At 46.3% G+C, this 27,199-nt stretch overlaps 1 protein-coding gene across 4 annotated transcripts in view; it reads right to left on the reverse strand.

The window, feature by feature from the left end:
* Window positions 1-27,199, reverse strand: part of LOC147640461 (flagellar radial spoke protein 2-like) — a 107,020-nt gene that overhangs the window by 23,614 nt on the left and 56,207 nt on the right. For all 4 annotated transcript variants that reach the window (XM_086780893.1, XM_086780885.1, XM_086780901.1 and 1 more), the window contains exons 6-8: window positions 18,827-18,906; window positions 16,844-17,554; window positions 16,652-16,717 (exon numbers count right to left, since the gene is read on the reverse strand). In XM_086780893.1, the coding sequence (XP_086637019.1) occupies window positions 16,652-16,717; window positions 16,844-17,554; window positions 18,827-18,906 (857 nt within the window). The remainder of the gene's footprint in view (window positions 1-16,651; window positions 16,718-16,843; window positions 17,555-18,826; window positions 18,907-27,199) is intronic.

Below are 27,199 nucleotides of genomic sequence, written 5' to 3' on the forward strand. Positions count from 1 at the left end.
ATGTATCTAAAGGTAGGCTGTACCCTCGGGGCGGCGTGGAGGAGAATCAGTAGCACCGCCTCAACTGAGGTGTGGACCGGATCCACCCGCCAATCTCCTATGCCAAACAAGCTCATGCGGGCTGAGTGTAATCGGGTCTGCAATAGGTCCGTGAGCCCCAGGTCACTGAAGTGGTGAGAAAACTCCAGTATCTGATCACGCAAAACTTCCTCTACAGAGGTGCAATCCCATGCTGTGTCTGGGGCAACACTGAGAGGAAAGGAGAAGGCCACCATGCTGCTCACCACTGAAGGAGAACGAGAGGGATGGCACATCACGCAAACTTGCAAGGGCGCGACCAGTGTCTCAAACGGGCCAGCATCCAGCTGGAGACACCTGAAAAAACCATAATCCACTGGGAGCCCCATCACTCGCGCGGGCCCCCCAGGGGAGGCTAGAGAGAACTCTGCGGGCGAAGCTATGATCGCCATCTCCACCGGCCCGGAGTGGCGGTGGAACAGCCGCTGAACTGAACTCTGGCCTACCCAGCTGCGCTGCCCCGGGGCAGTGGGTGGTCTGGAGGAGTATCCTGGAGAGGCCGAGGGAGGGATGGTGGCTCGCGGAGAGGAGGGGGGAGAGAGAGGAGAGGATGGAGAGGCATCTGCCAGAGCAGAGGAGTAGGGGGGGCCGCCGGGGGAGGCAGGAGGGGGGGGGGCTGGGGGGGGAGAGGGGAGAGGGGAGAGGGGAGAGGGGAAGGAGTGCTCTCCGAGTGAAGGGAAGAGGGGCCGGGGGTCACAGAGTGCGGCCCGGGATCCTCAGGAATCTGCTCCATGGAGGGGGCGGGCCCCCCCGCGGGGGGAGGCGGGAGCGGGGTCTCCACGTGAGGGGCTCCACCGGCGGCCTCAACGGGCACTGAGACTGAATCCTCGTCCATCGGGGTGGGACCTGCTGGCCGCCTATCCCTGACTGGAGCATAAGTGCGGGTAGGTGCCTAGACGCCAGCCGGGGTCGCCTGTCCGCCAGCCTGTGCTGCCTGCTGGCGTCTGCGACGGTCCCTGCGGGCCGGGCGTTTCCGCCGGCGAACCTCCTGCCATCTGCCAGCCTCCTAGGACTGCGCCGCATCCTCCGCCGGAGCCTGCTCGTCAGATGATGGCGCCTGCTGAGACGAGCCAGGGATGTCCGGTCTCTGAGGTGGATGGCCACCCCTCGGGCCTCCTGAAGGGGGTCCAGAGGCGGCAGAGCGTGAAGGATGAACCCCCTTGCGGGGACAAGCGCGTGCGAGGTGGCCCATCTCCCGACAGATGTAGCACTGGCCGGGGAGGCCCGAATACTCCACGCGCTGTATCAGATGTCCTCCAGAAAGACAAGGGAGGAGGATCGTCTTCGGGAGGGACTCCGGTGAAGGAACCACAACACGAATGGCCGGAAGTCCTGCTACCCGAGCTATCACTGAGGCCGCTGTCTGAGGCGTCTCCACCACCTGCCCGAGAGATGACAGAGATCAGAGCTCAGTTTCACAGAGAGGGTGCGGAGCGACTGGCTCGCTTCAGAGCACACCCAGGCATGTTCTTCAGGGAGTTGTGGACACCCCCTTCACTGATGTATACCATTTTATACCCCCAGTATGGTACAGGATGGAGCTAGCTAGGTTGCATATCATGATTGTATACTCCATGCATATAGCTTTGCATTCTCCTAGGAATAGAGCTCCATCCCCTGCACACCCAGATTCAGCTTTTTTTTCAGTACTTTTTCATTTTGTTGGGATGACAGAGGATACCCCATACAGGTACTCCGATTTGTCTCATAGGCCGAGTTCGGTCTTTTGGAAGACGTTAATAAAATCTTTCTTTCTTTCTTTCTTTCTTTCTTTCTTGCCAATGGATGACAAGAGGGGCAAGTACTCCCTGCGGAGTCCTGGAAAGCAGATAGTGATGGGGAAACCTGTCGCGCCTACTAGCGGGTCAGAAGCGGGGTCGAAACCGTGAGTCCATCGCGCCAGGAACGCCCGGGATGAGCGGAGGGCAATGGGGCTCCGAGCCAGCACCGTCTGAGCTGCCTGGGGGGACTCGAAATCCACCTGGTAGTAGCCACGTCCCAAAAAATCGACGCTGACAATCTTGGCAGGCACGCCAACGAGGCTGCCTTGCAGAAGGTCGCGAAGCTCTCTCCGCATCGGACGGCTACCCACTATCTTGCAGACCAAGGAGGAGGCCTCAAGAGCGGATACTGTAGAAACAAACAACTGCTGATCTGTAGCTGTGAACTTCAAACCGAGACCGGAATCGGCAGGGGTAGTCGGAGCGGCTTCCATGGAGTCCTCCAGAGGAAAAAGGCCAGAGACCGGGGTCACCAACGGGAGGGACACAGCCCTACGAGGAAACGGAGAGGCGGAAGGTGAGAGGATAGCGGGGGCGGAGCGGGGGGGGGGGGGGGGGGGGAGGGGGGAGCTGAGGCCGGGGGGGGGGGGGGGGGGAGGGGGGGGGGGAAGCTAGCGGTGGGAGGAAGGGCGAGACGGAGGGGGAGGTGAGGGGGAAGGCGGGGGGAAGAGCCGGGGAGAAATGGCGGGGAAGAGATGGCGGGGGAGGAAATGGCGGGGGAGAGATGGCGGGGGAGAAAAGGCGGGGGAGAGATGGCGGGGGGGGGAGGAAGCGAGGAAGGAGGCGGGGGGGGGGAGAGATGGCGGGGGAGGAAGCGAGGAGAGCAGAAGGCGGGGGGGAGATGGTGGGGGAGGAAGCAAGGAAGACGGCGGGGGGGAGAGGCGGAGGAGAGGCGGGGGGGCAGGGAGGGCGCGCGACGGCGAGGGGCAACACGGGGAGGGTAGACGGGAGGGGGGGATGGGGCGTAGCTCGCAGGAGCAGATCGCGCAGTAGCAACTCGCTGTTCTATGGTTGGCCACGTGTTGGCCAAACTCTATGGTGCAATGTTGGAGCAAGAGCTTAGCTTATATGCTGAGCGAGCAGGTTTACGCTCATCAGGGCAGGCAGGCTTCAGGAGAGCTTTCTCTACCACTGACCATGTATTCACTTTGAGATGTATGATTGATCAGGCCAGAGTGAGGAAGAGAAAGCTCTACTCCTGCTTTGTGGATTTTCGCAACGCATTTGACACAGTACCACGAGAGAGGCTCTTTCAATGCCTGCAATCTCTTGGCATACCAGCAGATATGACATGGGGCATCTATGCATTATATGAGCAGGTTTTTGGGCGAGTCAGATGCCCAGGAGGTATGTCCGAGACTATTGCTAGCACCATTGGTGTGAAGCAAGGATGCCCACTTTCCCCCACGCTATTTGGGTTATACATTGATGAGGTGGCTGACTTCATTACACGGGGAGGCGGTGTCACCAGGAGGTGAAACTTTTTGCAGTTGTTTTCCTTATTTACATTTCTTTATAAATATATATTTTTCTTTTCTTTCTCTTTGGTTGCTGTTGCTTTCCCCCGAGATCTCTTGGAAGGGCTTGGGCCATTGCAATGTCAGAATGGGTCAACCAGTGGGACTTTGGACCAGTAGTTGGCTAAGCCTAAGAATTGCACTGAAAGATGAATGACAGTGTCCAGGACATGGCCACTGAATGAGGGTATAGGCCAGTTTGCACTAGTAAGTGGCCGCCACCGAAATGTGAATATATCTTGAATTCTAAGCAAATTCTGAAGTGACCATAGTGGTCAAAGATGGTCAGGAGACCAGAAGGAATGCAGATGACATCATCCCTAAAATCTAGGGAACTGCTATTTTTGGCAATGTCGGAATTGAAAAGTGTTCGCGTCAGTTTGTGCGGAATGTCAAGGGGGCCAAAAGCTGACAAAGGACTGTTGTGAGAATGTGAACCAGTCAGGAGATTTTTAGCCTGGAAGATTGCATGTGGAAAAGGCTTAAAAATGTGCCAAGTGTCAAATTTATGTCCATTTTCCACATTGAGAAGAGGGAAGCGTGGGAATTTGGGCTGAATGAGGCTCATTTGCAGCCATTATGGTGGATTGTTGCAGGAAAACCAGCATTTGTGGTGCACTCCCTTGCCCTACAACTCATGAATTGAGGGTTGAGCTTGCTCCCCACAGCCTCTCTCTCTCTCTCTTTCTCTCTCTTGCAGACTATGGAAATGATCTCATCAGATAAAATCAGGTACAGTTGTGTGAATTTCATGCTTATATGCAAAGGCTAGTTGCCTCCTTGAACAGGAACCGGTGTAGTTGGTTCCTACACCAAAGCAGGGACGGAAGAGGGTAATAACCTCTTCAATACAATGCTGTTTCAGCACTGTTTAGGTGCTGTTTTTGGGCTGTTATGTTGCCCGGTTGATGCCAAAATGCAGTAGGACTTTGCTAAAGTCCTCCAGGACAGTACAAGGGTTATTTTGGGCTGAAAACAGAGCTGAAAACAGGCCTGTGCAGAAAATTACAGCAAGCTGAATTGTGATGTTTTGGACTCCATTGGGTAGCTTGATGCCTATGGAAGTGAGCCTGTCAGTTGGGACTCATTCTGAGATGTTATGGAACGGTTTTAGTGCAGTTATGCTCGCAAATTTCTCCCAGAATTTGTAAAACTCAGCTGATGCAAGTAGAGTGCTTTGTTGCACTTGTGCTTTGTATTTTCCAACCTTTTAACAATAAAGAAATACCGCAAGGGGCGCCGGACTTCGGGGCCAATGTGTTGTTGAGCGAGGGAGCGAGGATTCTGTGATTGTGTGTCTGAGTAAGACCAGGTTATTTGTGAATGAATTACCGCTTTATGTGTCCATAGACCGGTTTTATGGTTCCATTGCCGGGATAGGGTCCTCTTTTCTGCAAGAGCCCGGACACGGATTGGATTGGGTGAACAGGAGACACACATAGTGAGGTACAACTGATTACAGGTGAGAAAGAGTACGGTCTCTTTCTTTGGATACAGGTTCCCTTAAACTTTCAGTTCACAGTATGACAGACAAAGGGAAAGGCAAGCTCCCTGCCGAAGAGAGTTCCTCTTCTACTCGCACACAGCATATAGAGGTGACAGGTGCCCAGGTGTCAGCCTCTGCTTGGATGGAGCCAGTACTACAGCCAGCCTTATTAGAGGAAGAACAGGAACAAGAGGATTTATTTCATGCGTAGCTCCTGAGCATGGTTGGTACCTTTGAACAGTTGGTGAAGAATCCCAGGATGAAGAGGTATTTGCAGTCAAGGACAGGGGATTCCCAGGGAATCATCTCAGCATGCAGTTGAGAGGGCACAGGAACAAATGCCAAGGATGCCACAGCATGTAGAGCAGACACCAGCAGTGGCAGCTGATCCAGTGCAGCATGTTACACAGGCACAGGTACATGCATTTAATGGCCAGGAAAGTAATGTGCAAAGGGTCATGCCGACCATTCCTCCATTCGTTGCTTTCCAGCCTGGCTATTTTGGTGGTGGGTCTGTTTTCCAGGCCATGGCTAGGCCACCCACAGTTTTGCTAGGACTGATGTCAAGAGGGTCACCAGGAATGATGCCTATGGAAGCTCTGAACCCTCTTTATGCCAATATAGGTGTGCAGCCTGGATTTCAAACTTATTTTAGTCCAGCTTTGGGGCCCGCAGCACCTGTCAGTGTGGCTGAATTTTCTCAACCTAGTGGACAAAGAGCAGTAAGGACTGATGCAGAAAAGGTGCAAAAGGATTACAAAGAAGGAGGTCAAGCAGTAAAGTTTGAGACTTTCAGTGGGATGCAGGACAAATTGAAAGCGCTGACTTTTATTCAGCAGTTTGATGCAGCATACACTGGGGGTAACTTTACAGAGTCTTCTAAGGTGCGGAAGGCTGCTACTTTCTTGAAAGGTAATGCATTGCAGTGGTGGACCTCACTGTTGATGCAAGGACAAGCACCTGCTACATGGGTTCAGTTTAAACAGCAGTTCTCTTTTGCCTGGCTTACAAATACTTTTGAAGTGGATGTTATGACAGCATGGCACAAACTTGATGCAGCCAACTGTGTAAATTTGGAAGAATATAATAAGAAGTTTTGGGATGCACTCTCACCAGTAACTTCCTACAGGGCAGTGCCATTGTCAGAGCAAATAGAGAAGTATTGCTGTGGTTTGCCCAAAGAAATCAGGGATTATTGCATTAAGACCAATGTTTCTAATATGACTCAGCTCATTGAGAATGCAAACATGACTAATGCATTGTTACAGGGAGGTTCACGTGGCTTTAAGAACACAGTGAACAAGGAACCTCAGGGCAAACAGGAACCAGTTGTGAAGAGGGATTTCCCACCTAGACCATTCTATGGAAAGAAGCCATTTGAGAAGAAGACTTGGTAGTCACAGCCTCAGAAAAGTGCTGGTCAAGGCAAAGGACAGAAGAGGCCATTATATGGCAAGTCATTTGAAGAGAGAAAGGCATTGATGCAAGCTGGGAAATGTTTCATCTGTGAACAGAAAGGGCATATGGCTGCAAAATGTCCACAACAGCCAGCAAAAGATGCCAAGGATAAAGAAGGGCCACCCAAAAAGAAGACAATGCCGAGTGCAGGATTGGTACCTGACATGGTTGGTGACCAGCCATGTGATAATGCTACAGAATTGTGCAGAGCATGGGGTAAAATCAGAGATGCTACAGTGCTGATTTTCTTTGACCCTGGTGCTCGAGCCAACTTTATTTCACCAGCATTGGCAGCCAAGTTGGGAATTCGTGCTGAAGAGATGGGACCAGTTGGACAGGCTGATTTGGCATGCCCTGGGCATTCAGTTCCTGTCACTCCTATACTTGGCAAACTTCGCATGCATATACAGAGTTATGTGGACACAGAGGAGTTTCTTATCATGCCCTTGGAAGGATGTGATGCCCTGTTGGGAATTCCATGGTGTCATAGGAAACATGCAATGTTGGATGCTTTCAACAGGAAAATCACAATTGTACATAGGGACAAGACTCATGTTTTGGATGTGAAGCGGAAAGGAGAGTCTGTCCCAGTTATTTCTGCTTCTGCTATAACTTCAGTAATGAAAAATCATCGTTCTGCGTACTTGGTTTTTGCAAAGCAAATGAATGAAGTTGAAACTGATTTGTCTACACTAGACGAAGGTAGAAAAGCTTTCTTGGATACATTCAGAGACTGTTTTTCAGAGTCTTTACCAGGAGAGTTACCCCCTGAGAGGCCAGAGGATCATGCAATAGACCTTATTCTAGGGTCTAGTCCGCCCAATAGGCCACCGTACAGGGTTAGCGCAGCCCAGCAGAAAGAGATTATGACACAGGTTAATGAGCTGTTAGAGAAGGGACTAATTCAGCTCAGTAGTTCCCCGTCTTGTTCACCTGTGTTACTAGTACAGAAGAAAGACGGTTCATGGCGAATGTGTATTGACTACAGAGCCTTGAACAAGAACACGATCAAGAATAGATTTCCGATTCCGCGCATAGATGATATTCTTGACCGTTTGCAAGGAGCAGAAATGTTTAGCAGGATAGATTTGAAGAGTGGGTACCATCAGATTAGAATCAGACCCGAGGATGTGCACAAGACCGCATTTCGCACTACATTTGGTCTCTATGAGTTCTTAGTCATGCCCTTTGGATTGACAAATGCTCCTGCCACATTTAACAGAATGATGGACAGAATTTTCCGTCCTTACAGAAGCTTTGTGGGCACATTCTTTGATGACATGATAGTCTATTCAAAGAGTGAAGAGGAGCACAGAGACCATCTGACAGCAGTCTTTAATGAGCTGAAACACAACAGATTGCTCATTAATGGCAAGAAGAGTGAATTCTTTCTGGAAGAAATTCACTTCCTTGGGCACATTGTATCAAAGGATGGTGTCCCAATGGATCCTGCTAAGATTGAAGCAATCGTTTCATGGCCAGATTTACAGACTGTGCATGATGTTCGCAGTTTTCTTGGCTTATGCTCTTACTACCGCAGATTTGTAAGGCATTTTGCAGAGATTGCTTCACCGTTACATGCGCTTGAAAAGAAGGCCATTAAATGGCAATGGACAGATAAAGAGAAATCAGCATTTAGATGCCTGAAACAGAAAATGACTACAGATCCTGTGTTGACATTGCCAGATCTATCTAAGTCATTTGTTGTGCAGTGTGATGCATGTGGGAACAGCATTGGTGCTGTCTTGATGCAGAATGGCTGAGTCATGGCATATGAGAGTAGAATACTCTCTGACACTGAGAAGAACTATCAGATTTATGAGAAAGAGCTGCTAGCTGTGATCCATGCACTTACCAGTTGGAAACACTATTTACTTGGTGCTGATTTTGTTGTGCAAACGGATCATCAGACGCTCAGATACTTTCTCACACAGGCAAAGTGTAGGAAATATGAAAGCAAGAGCAAAACTAGAAATTAAACAAGAATAAATGAAAGACAAAGAGTTACCTTGAGATGAGTGTAGACAAGACACGAGATTGATACTTTCATTGATGTGACACCTACAGTATATAGGTGAGAAGTACAAGATAGAGCATGAGTGCATATGGGATAAATCCCTGAGTGCCACGTGGCATACACTGAGATGACCAAGACTAAAAGTACTCCTAGTGAGCACTTATTTCCAACACCCTCCTTAAGTGGACACTAGGAGGAAGACAAAAGACAAGACTATAACATGACAAAAGATAAGACCAAGACAGAGAGACTAGATAAAGATTGAGAGACAAGCTAGAAGACAAGATGGACAAGACTAGAAGACAGACATAAAGGCTGATAGACTGAGAGACAAGACATGAGAGACAAAAGATCCTGAGACACCCCTCCTCAAGTGATATCCTCATATGGGTCCACAAGGATAGGGACAAGATGGATCTAAAACAAGACACAGTCAGATTGATAGACAGATAGACAGACAGACAAGACTAGATAGACAGAAGGCTGACTGTAGACAAACAGATGGACCTTGAAGACATCCCCCCCTCAAGGGCAATCTCTGCCTCTTGGGTAGGGACAAGAGAGAGGTCAAAAAACATAATGAGTAAGACACTAGAACCCCTTGACCTACATCATCGGTGGTCAAAGTGATAGACAAGAAAAGGTGAAGTAATCAGAAAGCCCACTCCTCATCATGTGAGGAATGAACAGCAAGATCTGCTGATGTAGATGTTGCAGCAACATGGGCTGAGGTAGATGCAGGGGCTGATGTAGAGGTTTTAGAGTAGCAGTCCTTCTCCCGGTGATTATCACGGCCACAAATGGTGCATGGATGAGCCTTGAAGCAGTCCTTCTCCAGATGATTAGTTTTCCCACAATGGGTGCAAGGTTTTCTTACTTTAGAACCTCCTTTCTTTGCTAAAAATGCAGTGTCAGTTACCTTTTGTTGTTTTGTTCTTTCCTCTTCTTGGAGAGCATTGATGATACCTTCAAGAGTAGGATTATTGTGATACTTGAAGGTAGTGACAAGAGTAGCATAGGTGTCAGGTAAGCTTTTGAGAAGCACAGCAATAGCAATATCTTCGGAGATGGGGGACTTTACTGATGCAAGCTGAACCATAAGACTGCGAAAATAATTGACATGAGAGGCTATAGTAGATCCCTCCTGCATATATAGATCAAAGAATGAGATCATAAGTGCAATCTTAGAGTTTTTAGAGCGGGGTCCAAAAAGGGTATCCAAAGTGATCCATGCTCGAGAAGCAGACTGTATGTCAGAGATGTGATGAAAGAATTCATCTCCAAGACCGAGCAGGATGATAGCATAGGCTTTGTCATTCTTGGCAGTGGGAGCATAAGTGATAACTTGCTCAATGTCGGAATCTTCGAGAGCAGCATGGTGAACAACGTCCCAAAGACCTTCTTTCATAAGATGGCACTTGATTTTGATTTGCCAAGTATGAAAGTTGGAGCCATTGAATTTGTCGATAGACATGAGAGAATGAGTAGAAGAGGCCATGTGGGAAGGTCTTACCTCTTGCTAAAATGCAAGGGCAGTGTCTATTCCCTTACAAGATTGCAGAAATGAATGAAAGAAGAGATCCAAACTGTTTTTAGAAGCCGGCTCTCTCACCACTTGTCAGGGCCATAGCATGTGACAGCCCATCGAAGCATGAGGAACTAGCAGTTTGCAGATATGAGGATAAGAAAAGGACTGACCAGCAAACTGAAGGAGACAATGCACAGTACCTTGTGGATTCTTCAAGAGGAAGCGATGGCAGAACTGAACTGCCTTTAGATTATGCGTAGCCTGTAGATGAAGAAACACCGCCTCCAGCAGATAGACGTAGGCTGCTGCAGAGGTGTAATACAGCTCTTGTGAATAAGCAGTACAAGTGCTGCTCATCCAGAGAGGGAGGCCGACAGTAGCTGCAGGTATGGAGTGATGCGCAAACTGTAGAGGATGAAGCGCCAGCAACAGCAATTTGGAAAACAGGCCGGCGTAGGAGTGCACAACAGCTACTGGGAAACAGGCCGGCGCAGGGCGTAGGAGTGGACAGACAGTTCAGGCCGGCGGGTAGCTGTTCAGAATGTGAATAGGCTGGTCCCAAGAGTTGGGCGCAGCTAGGGAGATGGTGGGCTGAAGCTAGCTGAAGCTATGGTGGGCAACACAGGGCAGGAGCAGCCCGCTCTGATACCATGTAGGAAATATGAAAGCAAGAGCAAAACTAGAAATTAAACAAGAATAAATGAAAGACAAAGAGTTACCTTGAGATGAGTGTAGACAAGACACAAGATTGATACTTTCATTGATGTGACACCTACAATATATAGGTGAGAAGTACAAGATAGAGCATGAGTGCATATGGGATAAATCCCTGAGTGCCACGTGGCATACACTGAGATGACCAAGACTAAAAGTACTCCTAGTGAGCACTTATTTCCAACACAAAGTTGTCAGAGAAACACATGCGCTGGGCAAATTTTCTGTCAATGTTCCATTTTCAGATAGTGCATGTGGAAGGCAAGAAGAATGTGGTTGCAGATGCATTGTCTCGCAAACCACAAGTATCAGCTGTTTCTATTTCTTATCACCAAGAATTGGATGATATGAAAGAGCAGTATGCCAGTGATGAAGATTTTTCCAGAATCTATGAGCAGCTAATGAATAATCAACATCGTGATCACTATGTTCTGAAAGACGGCTTTCTTATGATGCATGGAAAGCTATGTGTGACTAAGCAGTTAAGGCCGAAAGTAATGCTAGAAAGTCATGCTCCACCACCGTATGCTGGACATCGAGGCATTGATGCTACAGTGAAAGCGGTTGAGACTTTCTTTTATTGGCCAGCTTTGAGACGTGATCTTGATGCTTATGTCAGATCTTGCCTAGTATGCCAGAAAGTCAAGTTTGACAGACAGAAGGCACCTGGGTTATTGCAACCACTGCCTATTCCAGAGAGACCATGGGAAAGTATTGCCATGGACTTCATTTTTGATCTTCCAAGGACAACGACAGGGAATGATGAAATCTGGACTATAATATGTAGATTTAGTAAGCAGGCACACTTCATTCCTGTTAGAAAGAAGATAAAACCCGAGCACATGGTCAAGATTTTCGTGCAGAATATCTTTAAGTACCATGGTATGCCACAGTCTATAGTCAGTGATAGAGACCCAAGGATGACAAGCTTGTTTTGGAAAGCATTGTTTGAGAATATGGGCACGACCTTGAAATTCTCATCTTCTTTTCATCCTCAAACTGATGGGCAGTCTGAAGAGGCTAACTCTACTGTCTTGGATCTGCTGAAATGTTATGTGTCAGAACATAAGGCAGCTTGGGAGCATTATTTGCCATTAGTAGAGTATGCTTACAACAATACAGTGCATTCCTCTACTGGCAAGGCGCCTTTTGAAATCGTTGAAGGTGGCAAGAAAGTACCTCCCATTCTGCAGACAAAGGATAAGATATTTGAAGCAGATCGGTATGTTGAGGGATGGCAAGAAGCGTATAAGAAGGTTAAATATGCCTTGGAAAAGTCACAAGCTAAGCAGAAAAGAGCTGCTGACATGCATCGTCGAGAGCTCTTGTTTAAAGAGAATGACTGGGTCTTATTGCGCTTTGAAAAGGCACAACTGAGAAAAAGAAAGGGCAAGGAACACCTGTTTCCTAAGCTGAGTATGCGATATTATGGTCCTTTCCAAGTCTCAGAGAAGATAAGTGATGTAGCATACAGGCTGAAATTGCCAGAAACTTGGAAGATACATAATGCATTTCATGTGAGCCTTTTGAGGCCTTTTATTGGCAATGTGCCAGAAGATATGGTGCCAGAGGAACAGCCTGAAGTGGAGGAATTGGATGAAATTCTGGTTCCTGAGCAGATTCTGGCCCATAAAGACAGAAAAGTGAAAGGACAAGTTGCAAGAAGATACTTGGTGAAATTCAAAAATTATTCACCAATGGATGCTAAATGGATGGATGAGGTTGAACTGGCTGATTCACCTCACTTGATGCAACTTTACAAGGAAGCCTTCCTGTTAGAACCTGCACAATGATTTAATATGCTTTTTGAAGCTGAATTCTGAATGACCTGTACATTTGTATTATATGTTTGGCAATGTACACTTTTGACATTTGTTGTCAATGACTTAATCAATGAATGAACTTTCAGTGCTTTGAAGTTGTATCTGTTACGCTTCAAATGAATGATTTACATGTTGTGACACTAATAGTACAAGATATAGGCTATCGCCCTGTGTTGCATCCGGAAACATGTATTTGAAAGGCTTGAACCTACGATGGCACAAATGGTAGTGGGGAATTCCTATCATCGCCCCGTGTCATCCGTTGGCAGGAGATACATGCGATGACACTAATCACCTGGGGAATCTGGTGATCGTCCTATGTCATCCGTTTGCATGTGGACTTGCAATCGAGGTCGCTTGCTTCTTTCAAGAGGGGGGTATGTCACCAGGAGGTGAAACTTTTTGCAGTTGTTTTCCTTATTTACATTTCTTTATAAATATATATTTTTCTTTTCTTTCTCTTTGGTTGCTGTTGCTTTCCCCCGAGATCTCTTGGAAGAGCTTGGGCCATTGCAATGTCAGAATGGGTCAACCAGTGGTACTTTGGACCAGTGGTTGGCTAAGCCTAAGAATTGCACTAAAAGATGAATGACAGTGTCCAGGACATGGCCACTGAATGAGAGTATAGGCCAGTTTGCACTAGTAAGTGGCCGCCACCGAAATGTGAATATATCTTGAATTCTAAGCAAATTCTGAAGTGACCATAGTGGTCAAAGATGGTCAGGAGACCAGATGACATCATCCCTAAAATCTAGGGAACTGCTATTTTTGGCAGTGTCGGAATTGAAAAGTGTTCGCGTCAGTTTGTGCGGAATGTCAAGGGGGCCAAAAGCTGACAAAGGACTGTTGTGAGAATGTGAACCAGTCAGGAGATTTTTAGCCTGGAAGATTGCATGTGGAAAAGGCTTAAAAATGTGCCAAGTGTCAAATTTATGTAGATTTTCCACATTGAGAAGAGGGAAGCGTGGGAATTTGGGCTGAATGAGGCTCATTTGCAGCCATTATGGTGGATTGTTGCAGGAAAACCAGCATTTGTGGTGCACTCCCTTGCCCTACAACTCATGAATTGAGGGTTGAGCTTGCTCCCCACAGCCTCTCTCTCTCTCTTTCTCTCTCTTGCAGACTATGGAAATGATCTCATCAGATAAAATCAGGTACAGTTGTGTGAATTTCATGCTTATATGCAAAGGCTAGTTGCCTCCTTGAACAGGAACCGGTGTAGTTGGTTCCTACACCAAAGCAGGGACGGAAGAGGGTAATAACCTCTTCAATACAATGCTGTTTCAGCACTGTTTAGGTGCTGTTTTTGGGCTGTTATGTTGCCCGGTTGATGCCAAAATGCAGTAGGACTTTGCTAAAGTCCTCCAGGACAGTACAAGGGTTATTTTGGGCTGAAAACAGAGCTGAAAACAGGCCTGTGCAGAAAATTATAGCAAGCTGAATTGTGATGTTTTGGACTCCATTGGGTAGCTTGATGCCTATGGAAGTGAGCCTGTCAGTTGGGACTCATTCTGAGATGTTATGGAACAGTTTTAGTGCAGTTATGCTCGCAAATTTCTCCCAGAATTTGTAAAACTCAGCTGATGCAAGTAGAGTGCTTTGTTGCACTTGTGCTTTGTATTTTCCAACCTTTTAACAATAAAGAAATACCGCAAGGGGCGTCGGACTTCGGGGCCAATGTGTTGTTGAGCGAGGGAGCGAGGATTCTGTGATTGTGTGTCTGAGTAAGACCAGGTTATTTGTGAATGAATTACCGCTTTATGTGTCCATAGACCGGTTTTAGGCGGAGATGGAGTTGATCTAGCAGGTACCTCAGTACATATTATGCTTTATGCTGATGATATTGTATTAGTGTCTGAGTCTCCAGGAGGTCTACAACAGCATCTACATGCACTCAATGATTTCTGCACGTAGAGGGGTCTTACTGTGAACCTTGGGAAAACCAAGGTTATGGTCTTTCATACATCGAGACAGGGAAGGAGTCAGCTGACATTCACTCTCGCAGGACGCCAGGTGGAGGTGGTGACATCATATGTGTACCTAGGGGTTACCTTCTCTGCAGCAGCCACGTGCTTCACCATGGGTTCAGCAGCCAGAGCTAGATTGACACGGGGATATGCAGCATTGGCTATGCTAGAGAGACAGTGCCACCAGGCGCATTTTCAGGAGCCCCGGACGAAGGGGTGGCTATTTGACACATTAGTCACACCGGCACCGATGTATGGAGCAGCAGTATGGGCGCCAAGCCTTGCTACCCATTGGTGGACACAGATAGAGACACCACAGGCCCTCATGATGGCACGCATGATACGCAGCAAACCGTCAGTACCTCATGACATTATCCGAGCAGAGTTTGCTGCGCCTCCTATGATGGTAGAGTCCATATTCCAGACTACATGCCTAGTAGATAGATTCAGAGAGATGCCACAGGACAGATTGTCATACAGAGCTTTTGAGGCATCTAGACAGCTGGCTGAGGCAGGAGACAGAGGATCATGGTATGCACAGGTCACACATTGGTTCTCACAGCATGGCGTAGACATGGATCATCTACCACCATTCCAGTATGACAGGGATGCACCACATATCCGTCTCTCTCACATAGTGAGAGGAACAGAGTATTGAGACAAGACCTATGGCAGCTCTATACACGAGAGACATGGATATTGCCTACACAGCCTCTTCCACCGAAGATGCTATACTACAAAGATCACTTCATGAGTATCACTGATGATGGATTTATAGAGAGGCCTAGATACATGGAGGGCTTTTTACCACACGGCTCCCGAGTAGCTATTGGTCAACTTAGACTCTCATCACATCGATTGGAGATCGAGATTGGCAGAGCAGCACGGATCCCCCGAGAGGAGAGGGTATGCAGATTGTGCAGAGAGGAGGTGGAGAGTGAGGAGCATTATGTATGCAGATGCAGAGCACATACAGCCATCAGAGAGAGAGATCCCATTTTATTCAGAGAGCCACATTCCCTACGCCAGATCTTTGAGGCAGCAGACCAGCACATACTGGGGAGATTCATTCTAGACATACAGCGTCACAGAGAGACATCATTACAGGCTCAGACAGCTCCAGAGGGGGGACGACAAACATAGATTACTACATTTTTTCAGAGATCCACCCCACTCCCAACCCCTACACAGCAGGGAATTACTCTCCAGAGAGCAGAGACACTCAGAGCCCGCAGGAGACAGAGGACACCTGGCTTTCGGACACCACGCCCATACCAGAGAGAGATGACAGAGATCAGAGCTCAGTTTCACAGAGAGGGTGCGGAGCGACTGGCTCGCTTCAGAGCAGACCCAGGCATGTTCTTCAGGGAGCTGTGGACACCCCCTTCATTGATGTATACCATTTTATACCCTCAGTATGGTACAGGATGAAGCTAGCTAGGTTGCATATCATGATTGTATACTCCATGCATATAGCTTTGCATTCTCCTAGTAGTAGAGCTCCATCCCCTCCCCCACTCATTGTACTTATTGCACACCCAGATTCAGCTTTTTAGTTCAGTACTTTTTCATTTTGTTGGGATGACAGAGGATACCCCACACAGGTACACTGATTTGTCTCATAGGCTGAGTTCGGTCTTTTGGAAGACGTTAATAAAATCTTTCTTTCTTTCTTTCTTTCTCTCTACTCCCCAATAGCTGTGTACTTGCACTCTCACCCTAAGCCACATACCAACACCCTCTCTGACTGTGAAACGGAGGGGAAATCAAGGCAAAGGGAACATCGGAGGCATGACATTGTTTTTCTGTAAAAGGACATAGTTTTTATGTAAGTCTCTGAATGAATGTAGTAAAAGCCTAAGCTACAGAGATAGAACTTAGACAGAGTTACAAAGATCAATGGCGGAAAGGGACCTAGTACAACAAAAGGAGCTGAGTGGGGGAAAGATTAGAGCCCTCATTAGTGAGAGGCATCTGCTCCAAGCTTAGGTGGAAGGGTTCTGTGCAGAATTAGCTAAAGCAAGAAAGCCAGCAAAGGTTTGGGTCAACACCATACAAGGACTGAAGAATGAAGTGCTGGACAGCACAACATCGTTGGTAGTTGCCCAATCAGAAGCCCAAGCCCTGAAAAACCAAGAAGAAGAAGAAGTTATGTGCCTACCACTAGATCACACTCAACTGCTGAGGGAAGACAATGATACTCAGAAGAACAAGTTCAATCCAACTTTTAGAATGCTAGAATGAAGCATGCATTAAAACTTGCAACTGTCATGTTCTCTTGCCTTCAAGACTCGATAAATGGTTGCAGTGGGGAACAGGCACTGCTTGATGCGGCCAAACTCTTCGTCCTGAAACAGGACACATTTCACTGTTATTTTTCTTTTGTTTGATGTTGATTTTCCACAAGTTCGTGCATATCGGCTATGTTTGTAGTCAATAATTTAAACCTTCTGGCATACAAATCAGTGTCCCACCTTATGCTTGACTATGATATCCAATACTGTAGCCAGAAGCCTGCGCAAATGGCACAAAGCACCACCTGATCTTGTGAGATGTTTCTCAAGCTTGGAGACCTTCGCTGCTTGCTTCTCCAATCGAGACTGACACTTCTGGAAGTTTTTCTGTAATTTTGCTACTTTCTTTTGCTGTTGCTTCAAGGCCTTTCCCACCTCCCGCATCCGCTTTTGATCATCTCCCTCATCAGCAGGTTGATCTCCTTCTTCCACCTCTTCTGCTACTTCAGGCTCCTCTTCATCCTCCCTTTCTGCCTCCCCTACATTGTCTTCTGCATCATCATCTTGTCCACCGGCATCAGCATCACCATCATTATCATCTTCTTCTTCATCTTCTATGTCCTTTCCACCCTTACTCTCTATCTCGTCAGCCTGATCCCCCCCTTCATCTTTCTTGGACTCATCATGTGCTTCACTACCTTGAAAGTTTTGTGCTCTCTCTCTTTTCAGTTCAGCTTTGCGGGAAGCTTCTACCTGTTGGATCTGGTTCTGGAGTTCTTTTATGATCTCCTTCGTATTAAAGCTGCCAGTAACAGCCGAGAGAGTTGTGCTCAAAACTTCAGTAGCTGCTTGTGCAACAGCTGCAATAAATTCTTGTTCTGCGGATGAGAATGGCTTGCCTGTGCCAATATGCTGCTTTCTCAATGTATCAACACACAACAATGCAACAACCTGCAAAACTTTTAGTGCCACATCCCACTATGATCAGTCCCCTGTTGTATGTTTCCTCAATTCACTTGAAGCACTTAATTCAATAAGAAATGTCAGAAGGCTCAGACAACCGCTAGTAGCAAGGACACCCACCAGCAAGGACTCATTCCATAAGGCTATAAGCCTCGGTCCAGGAAGGTCAGATAGCTAAGACAAAGGCAAGCAGTGAGGCTACCCATGAACACTATAGGTGTCAAATAGCGGGCTCCCAATCTGCATGCCAGACCTCCCAATCCAAAGGTTTGGGCCTGGGGGGATGAGAGAAGAGCTGCCCAACAACATTATTTTAATGTTGCCCATCCACCTGTTGGCCCACATGGGATTAATTTGCAGTGCATCTACCCAGCAAGGCCCCCCCACCATATGCACAAGATCAAGCCACAGCTTGAATGCCGCCAACATCCCCCACTTTGAGCAAGGGAAGCAGCCCAGGGATCATGGCAGATCCTGGCTCTGACACCATGTCAAATCACCCGTGCATGCAACGAGGGGATAGTGCTCCCCTACTACACCAGCCAGCTGGCCCTCTCCATAACGGCCACCTTGAAGGGGTGGGGGGGGGGGGGGATTGAGAGAAGTCAACCACCCCACAACATTATTTATGCTGCCCCACTAACATGTTGGCCCAGATTGCAGCACAACTACCCAGTGAGACTAATGCCTCCAACAAGTAATCCATTTATCATGCCAGGTGTGCAAGGAATCGTTATAATTCCGTGAAGAAAGAGATGGTCAACATTGCGAATTCACAGGTTTCAAGCTTGAACTTTAATGTGCCACATTCAAATGATCCCTGCAGGTGTACCAAACATTACCTTTGCAAGCTGGAGTACTTAGATGTGCACATGAATGTGAAGAGTGTGTAGCCAACTCTTAAGGTCTCTCCGTTTAGTTTGCTATCAAGTGATTCTAAAGGGGCCTTTCATAACATTAGCTTGTAATAGTCCCTAGGCATGCTCATTCCTGATTGTATCAAAGCCCTCCTCTCTTCTTTCCTGTGTTCTCCCATCCTCCTGCCTCTCGGACCCTATCGTTACAAGAACATAAAAATATGTTTCAAGCATCCAGATAAGCCTTTCAAGTAAACTAATCCATGTTTCAAGCCTGTGAACCACTTCACGGCGGGCGCAATCACAACCATTTGTGCTAGAGTCCACTGGCAAACCATTCCAATCTTTAAACTTGTAAAATATAAATTTATTTGATAAGGAATAATAGTTATGACTACATCACCTGAACTGGAGTTGCATTGAGTAATATGGGAAGAGTTAAATATGCTCCCATGAGTGGCAAACCTTGAAAAAAATGAACCCCTGTATGAAAATAAAAGATAATGTCAACTTGCAAATCTTTAAAAAATTTGTTGATACCCCAATATTCTTGATACATTCAACCTTTTGATTATCTCTCTCTCTCTCTCTCTCTCCAAGTGAGATCCATGCATACAGATCCAACCAAGAGGCCCTGGTGTCCCATAACACCATGACCCGTCCTGGTCGGCGAGGACCAATGGCAGACTGTTTTAATCACTAAGGACTAGCAAGAGTGGGTTAGCACTCTCATGGCCCAGGTATCGACCATCATAGCACAAGGATACAACAATACAATTACCCACTCGACCCATAACCCTTACTTGTGTAGCTTTTTCCAATAAAAGCCATACTTATGGAATTATTCACTTAGCCTTGACCCTTATAATTAGCCTACTTTCCTAATCCCTGGGCTCCCTAGCCCCCGGATTAGGTCAGCTAACCCTAAGGTTAGCATCCAGTACGTAACATACTTCCCCTCCTCCGAATCTATGCTTCAAACTAGCAACTGTCTCCCAAGTTGAGTCCTCCGCTCTATCTTTCAACCTAATCTATTCAGGAATCAACTTATTTCTAAGCCCCCTCTCCCAAAAATCAACAATGAGCTCTAGCTCATGTGGAACAAACGACAAGTCCTCACCATCAACAAGTTCTTGAGGTGACACAATGTTATCCTCGCCACCCAATTTTTCTTTGAGTCTACTCACATGAAGAACGGATGAACTTTCACTCAGGGAGGCAATTCAAGTTTATAACCAACCTCACCAACCCTTTTAACAAATCAGGATTCTTTAAGATCCACAGTACCTAGGGGATAGTTCCCTATCCTCCAAGTCTTGAAACTCTTGGGTTCCTTCAAATACACCGACATTCCCTCAGAAAAACCTCTTCGTGAACATTGCCTATGAACATGAACTGAAAGAGTAGTCGAGACAACACCAGATGGGATCCTAATTACCCACTAAAGGACCCCACACTGCAAGTAGGAGTATTTGCTTTATTTCTTCTAGAGAACTCACTACAAGCTGAACTGTGTCCACAAGACTGAGCGGACAAACTGTCTGACCGACCACTAAACGCAAGGACAAAGTGACCAAACGCTGGGCAGAACTATGCATAAGCTGCAGGCGATTGTGAAGCTACCTTCGAAGAGAATACACCGGCCCGAGACTGAGGGATAGTGTAACTTGGTTAAACACAATGCTAATCAATATATTTAAATACACCACGATTTGATGGACAAAATGCTCAATACAAGAAGTAATTTGTTGAATTGACAAGAGACACACAATGAACCAGAACAACCGGCCCCTCCCTCAAATAAAGTATATTGATCTTGGGAGAATCAAGTACACAGTGTCATGGGCATTTCTGACCAGATTTCCATACCAATGCATATGAATACAATATTGCCAACAAGTGGTTGTCGGTGTAGACTTGCAACTCTCAAGTGCCCATGTTCCCTACCATCTCGTCTCTATTGTTGCACCAACACATGGTAGTAACAATCTGCAGTACGTAGGACAAGAGAACACTATACAGGGTAATGTGATCTTGTAATCCAGTTCCTCCCTCAACCAGGAAACACTCTTGGAAGCTTGGGAAACACCTTAGCAAGCTTGGATATGGAGTTTGGAAAGAGAGAGTGCAGAAAATACAGCCCAAATGCCCTCATGAAGGAGCCGCCTTCTTCTAGAGAGAGAGGGAAAAGTGAGGTGGACTCTAGGTGGCAGGCAGGTGCTTTGTGGAGCAAGCTAGAAAGAACACATGGCTGGTTACTCCCTTTGTACAAAGGGGATAAGGTCTGGACAATGGACATTGGGTTTTGTCCACCTCGAGACATCAATGTGTGTGAACACTAAGCTGGTCATAATTTATAAGTGAGTTTTGGTCGCCCAAAACTTAATGAAGTGTATACACAGTCACTTATAAATTAGTGCTAACACCTAAGGCTACGTTTATGACTAATACTTACCACCTGTCACATGCCACATAACCATGTCAGCAAACAGTTTCACATCCACAGTTCACGGGCGGGCGTCCCCTTACTCGGAACTACACATTGGTCAAGCAAGCATGAAAAGAGCATGCAATTTCAATTGCAAGCAAGCACATAAAGATGCTATGCAATGTAGCATTGGTATGGACAATCCCCGTTCATGAAAATAGACGTGCTCCATGCAAGTATACCAGGTACCAAACCCAATGGAACACCAATCCACCAAGCATTTCCGAGCATGTACACAATGGCACAAGTCCCAACAGAAAGCCAAGTCCATAGTATCACATGAGTGGCATCAATCCCCGGCATATACAACTGACATGGACGCCAGTCCAATACATACATGATGAGAAAGCATGGGTGGACCAATTGGGTGGCCAAATGGTGATAGATGGTGCGCTGAGAACTCTGGCAAAAGACTGAGCTTTGGATGCCTTGGGCTTGAAAGCACAAAGGATGCTAAAGTATGCAAAGGCAGGCTGCCTAAGCACACATGCTTGACTGAGGTTATGAACTTGAGTTTTCATCTGATAATTGTAGACCTTAGCAAGATCCACCCTTATATATGTCCAGGGAAGCCTGATCGGCTGGCTCTGTTGTTGCTGTCAGCCTGTTTTTATCTGCAAACGACTAAGATAAAATAGCATTGAATGCTGAATTGTGTCGTCGGGTTTCTGGTTGTTGGCCAACTAACAACAAGCCCTGCAGACTACTGCCTAGGCCCCATATAAGGCTGCCAACTGGGTCTAGTTGATGGCTGATGGTCATTTTCTCCCATCACAAGGCTTTCTCTCCATGGGTTGGCCTTGGGCCTTGGGCCTGGCCATAGGGCTGGCACCTACTATATGCAACTATCATGCTTCTAATGCATTCTACTCCTAAGGCTAGCATCTACATGTACCTACATAAGGACTACTTGTTGAATTCTCCAAAGTGACTACGAGGACTCACCTGACCTAACATACCTCTATGGCTGGGAGACTAACCTACGTAGTGTCACCATTTGGCCACCCAATTGGTCCACCCTTGCTTTCTCATTATGTATGTACATTGGACTCGCATCCATGGTAGTTGCATATGCCGGGGATTGATGCCACTCATGTGATATTGTAAATTATGACCAGTCCTGTGTTCACACACACTGATATCCCGAGGTGGACAAAACCCAATGCCCACCGCCCAAACCTTATCCCCTTTGTTGTCACATGCACTCTCCACTGTAGTGCATGGTGACAAACTGGCTCATCATCATCAGTGCAACATTGTATCAGTATTAGTACCTTTCAGGATGATATTTGTCGTATGCCGTGACCCCATTGTAATCCTCAGTCCAGGATAAGTCAGGCACGAGCTACGTAGGTCATTCTCAGCCATAGCAAGTCAGTCAGTCAGTCCAAGTCCCTTAACCCACTTGAAGAGACGCATTCATGCATGTAAAGCCAATAGAAACCTTAGGGTTGGCATTAGAAAGCATTCTGCATATTGCATAGCATTCATTCATTCATTCATTGCATCTAGACCATTGAAGAACCCCCAGATATCATCTAGTATTTATCAAAATATTTACTAGGAATTTTCTGGTAATTTTCCCATCATTTTCAGCATTTTATACATCTTTTATGCATTTATTGTGGACATGAGCAGTCGGCCAGCTCATTCATTCAAACATCATATTCAGCAGTAGAGCATTCAAGCACTTGGCATCTTCAGCACAAGGAGCATAAGCGATTGCAGTTTCAGCCATCATCCCTCAGTGTTTTCCTCCTACAGCACTAGGCGCCTCAACGCATGAGCATTCAGCCCCACTGCATCAGCAAAACGCATCAGTTCAGCATTCAGCCAGCAGTCCATCTTGCGTTTTCTACATCCATACAGTTTTCAGCATTCATCTACTCATCGTTTTGCTCCAGCCACTTGGTGAAGGTAAAACGCAACATTCATACTCATTTACAGCATTCATACACAGTCTAGAACAGTCCCAAACAGCCCTCTCTCAGCCTCAGCTTTGCATCCCTCCCTCATTCCATTGGGAAGAGTACATAGGCTCGAGATTGCACATCATTGGTGCTTCTACAGTCGTGTACAGTTCAGCCCAACTCTCGGTCTTCAGAGATCTTGTGTTTGGCTTATCGTCAGTCACACCGTCAGTCTCTTAAAAGATAATAAAGCAAATACTATCTCGGTAACGGGCTAGGGGGCCCTTCAGTGGGTAATTCGAGACCCCATACGATGTACAGCTCTTATCTCTCTCTCTCTCTCAAATCTCTTAAAAGTTTGAAGTCTTAAAGTGGATTGCTAAACTCGCGAAACTCAGGATACAGAAGACGGTGTGAGCATTTGTGTGACAGGATCCTCCAATACGAATACTTCCGCTGCATGTTACATTTGTACAAAGGGAGCAACCAGCCATGTGTCCATCCTAGCTTGCACCACAAGGCACTTGTCCTCTCTACCTGACACCTAGAGTGAACATCTCAGCATCTCTCTCTCCCTTTCTCTCTAGAATTAGGCGCCCCCTTCATGAGGCCTTCCCAACTTCATATCCAAGCCTGCTAGTGTGTATTCCAAGCTTCCAAGAGTGTTTCCATGTGGTGTTCACTCTCCCACACACTCCAAATGACTGAATTTCAACAAAACAGCTCTTATATTTGCTGTAATTTCTGGTCTTTTTGCTGAAAACCCTAATTTCAGCCTTCCTTTCTCAAGTTGAACCATAGGGGAAGCTTTCCCAGGGTTCCCTTCATCCTTTTGAAGACTTTTGTCACGAAGGATCGCGACAAACTGAAGATTTCAACACTCCAAACACTTCCATTGTGAAGACTTCTGCTATCATCGACTCTACTTGCAATTGGTAAGCTTTGATGCTTAAATATGGAAGCAAGTAGCAGGAGGGAGGAGCAGAACTCCATGTTCACATACCCTATGTAGTGTTCTTTTGTCCTACGTGCTCTCTTGCAGATTATTGCTACCATGTGTTGGTGGAACAATAGAGAGAAGATGATAGGGAACCTGGACACTTGAGAGGGTAGTGTGAGTTGCAAGTCTACACCGACAACCACATTGTTTGCAATACTATATTCTTATGCATTGGTATGGAAATCTATTCAGAAATGCCCATTACACTATGTACTTGATTCTCCCAAGATCAATATACTTTATTTGAGGGAGGATCCGGCCGTTCCCGCTCATTGTGCGTCTCTTGTCAATTCAGTAAATTACTTCTTCTATTGAGCATGTTTTGTCCATTAAATCTTGGTGTATTTAAGTGTAATGATTAGCATTGTGTTCAACCAAGTTACATTGGTATCAGAGCATACGGTTCTCTTCCACTTCTATCGTGAAAGGCGATCACCCGTGAACACTAGCTATCTGTTGGAGATGCTAACACAAGAGGCGGGGACAATGAAATGCATGCTTCCAATGCTTTACAGGATGAGCAAACTCATGTGATGCACACTAGGGAACAGGAACATGTGGGAGAACCGTCCCGTGGCAAATAGAAAATGTAGGAAGAAGAGTCCATAGCCTTAAGGGCTGAACTTACTCGAATGTAGGCTCTTCTTCATGCACAACAAGAAGAATTAAAGCTCTACCGCCGCAAGGATCCATTGGTACATGATCGTTTGAAGGCCAAGAAAGCTGAATCTCTTGTCTCCCAATGCATTGAATGAGATAACAATGAAGTGGGATTGGGTGAAGCAGAATGAGGAGGAAATGGTGAATGCATATGTGCAAAAGTTTTGGAAAGTGCTTTTGGAGGTGTCTCCAATTATGCATGTCAGCGAGGCGGAAAGGAAGAGAAGGTTTCAACCGAGATTGCAACCCATGTACAAAGCAGGACTACAAAGATATCCTGGTCACACCTTATACCAACTAATCGCAGCCGCCACTGCCACCGAGCAATTGGAACTAAGTTGAGTCGATCCAATAAGGCTATGTTAGAAGTCATCTGTCACCAGCCTGGACATTTCCCAGTATGAAAGAGATCAGGTGGACTCCAGGATGTCTAAATATTTGGAAAGTACAAGCTTTGGGAATGGGGGATTATCCTAGAATACAAAGGACCACACTCCTAAAATTTAGGAGAGTTGCTATTTTTGACCCGACTCCGATGGAAATTCTGTTCGCGTCATTACATCTGGAATTGAGCAGATACCAAGAGTTGGCAAAGTGCCTATGACAGAATGTCTACTAGTTGGGATATTTTTAGAGGTAAAGTTTATGGAAGGACCCATCTCTTAGATTGAGACATGTGGCAAGAAAGTGGACCAAAGTGAGACAAGTGGCCTGACACTTGTTAGAAAGTGGATCAAAGAGAGACAAGTCTTGTCACTTCAGCTATTGTGTGGCTCTCCACTTCAGCTATTGTGTGGCTCTCCACTTGTCATTGTAGCCTTCTCTTGCCATTTTAGCTCATGGGAGGCCCAAATCTATAAATTGGAGCCCTCTTTCATTAAGAGAGGCTCTCTTGCAGCCTCTACCACCGTTGAAGGCTGCCCTAATGATGGCTACTCTCTTTCTCTCTCTCTTGAAGGTTGCCCATGAAGAATACCGGTTGTTGGGGACTGTTTTGGAGGCTTCCATCGCGAAGAAATACTGAAGGCAAGGGTATTTAATCATTTATTATGATTTCTAGCCATTGTACTTGTTGTACCAACCTTTGTACCTGCTGTACCAGCCATTGTATTGGCTGTATCAATCCTTGTACTTATTGTACTTGCTGTACCACCCATTGTACCGATTGTACCAGCTTCTGTACTTGCTGTACCATCCATTGTACCGGCTGTACCAGCTTCTGTACTTGCTGTACCAGCCACTATACCTATTGTACTAGTCACTGTACATGATGTGCCAGCATTTGTACTTGCTATACCTGCTGTACCAACCACCGTACCGGCTGTACCAACCACCGTACCGGCTGTACCAGCCATTGTACCTACTGTACAGGCTGAATGGAGAGTTATATTTGTTGTACCAGCTCTATTGCATGAAGACCTGTGGTTTTTGGGAAAGAATCAGTACCCACACGGAGGTATATGGATTATATTGTTGGCTCGGCATTTCTACAGCCTATGTTCCGGCTTGGTTGCCTCGTGTTGGGCTGTGTTATGGCATTTGTATATGGATAATCCGGCATCTCCTGTGGGGAGAGTAAGGCCCTCAAAGCTTGTACATGATATTATTCTCCTTGGGTAATAAAATACTCCAAGGGGGGGGTCGGCCCATTCCGGCCTCTATGTGGTGTCACATGTGCAAGATCCATTTTCAGCATTTGTGGATGTTTTGTCTAGCTTTTATGTTTTATGCAAAGTGATGATGGATATGTGTTAAGGTTGTGGCCATGTTTAAGTGTTTTGATATGCATTGATGGTATCAACAAGTGTGTCAAAGGCCCTAGTCCCTCGGGCACCGCCGCGAGTAACATTGGTATCAGAGCATAGGCTTTCTTGGAAGCGGAGGCTTCCTTCTATCAATAAGGAAGAGAAAAGATCTCAAGTGGGGACCACACTTCCATCATTGCTGTTAAGCATGGCCAGCCGCTTCATAGCTTATGAAGGAAGAGCATGAGCAGTAGACAGCTTGTTGATCTAAGGATTTATGAATTCACAAAATTTTATCTTGGAAGTGTGAAGTTGGCTTTATGTGCACACGTTTAGCACTCTTTCCATATGGATATTGTGGATTATATTATCAAGCTTACAGGCAAGCTATATGGAGATATATCTCAGGATATCTTAAGGATATGGTGATGAGATATTTCTTTTGGCTTCATGACCAACCTGGCAAAGAAAAGTAAGTATACTTTGAGTTTGCAAAGTTAGTGCTTTTGCTATGAAGTGTTTTTGATGTTCACTAATCCTTGTGTAGCCATGCAAGGAGAAAGGTGGTGTTGTTTGCCTTGAGATGGTTTCAGGGAAACATTGTTTATGGCTCTCTTTATTGGGATGGATTATATCTATGGAGATTTCTTTCTTGGACAAGATTTATATAGATATTGGGCTTCACAAGCAATTTCTATGGACGAATCTGTCCGAGTTTATAGAGAAGAAATCTTTGGATATCTCATGGATATGATGCTTTTATGGATAAAGTCCACCTCTACTCCAAGGTGTGTGGTTAGCACGGAGTATGTGGTAAGAGTTATGGTATACAAGAATTATGGTATACATGTCTATGGATTCCTGGACTTCTTTTCTAGGGATTTATATCGATCCTCAAGATTATGGATTATGTTTATGACTCCCTTTTATTGGGATGTATTATTCTTTATAGCTCCCTTTATTTGGGATGCAT

This window comes from Cibotium barometz, chromosome 3, assembly GCF_041138505.1.
Source record: "Cibotium barometz isolate CiBa-2024 chromosome 3, ASM4113850v1, whole genome shotgun sequence".
NCBI classification, from domain to species: domain Eukaryota; kingdom Viridiplantae; phylum Streptophyta; class Polypodiopsida; order Cyatheales; family Cibotiaceae; genus Cibotium; species Cibotium barometz.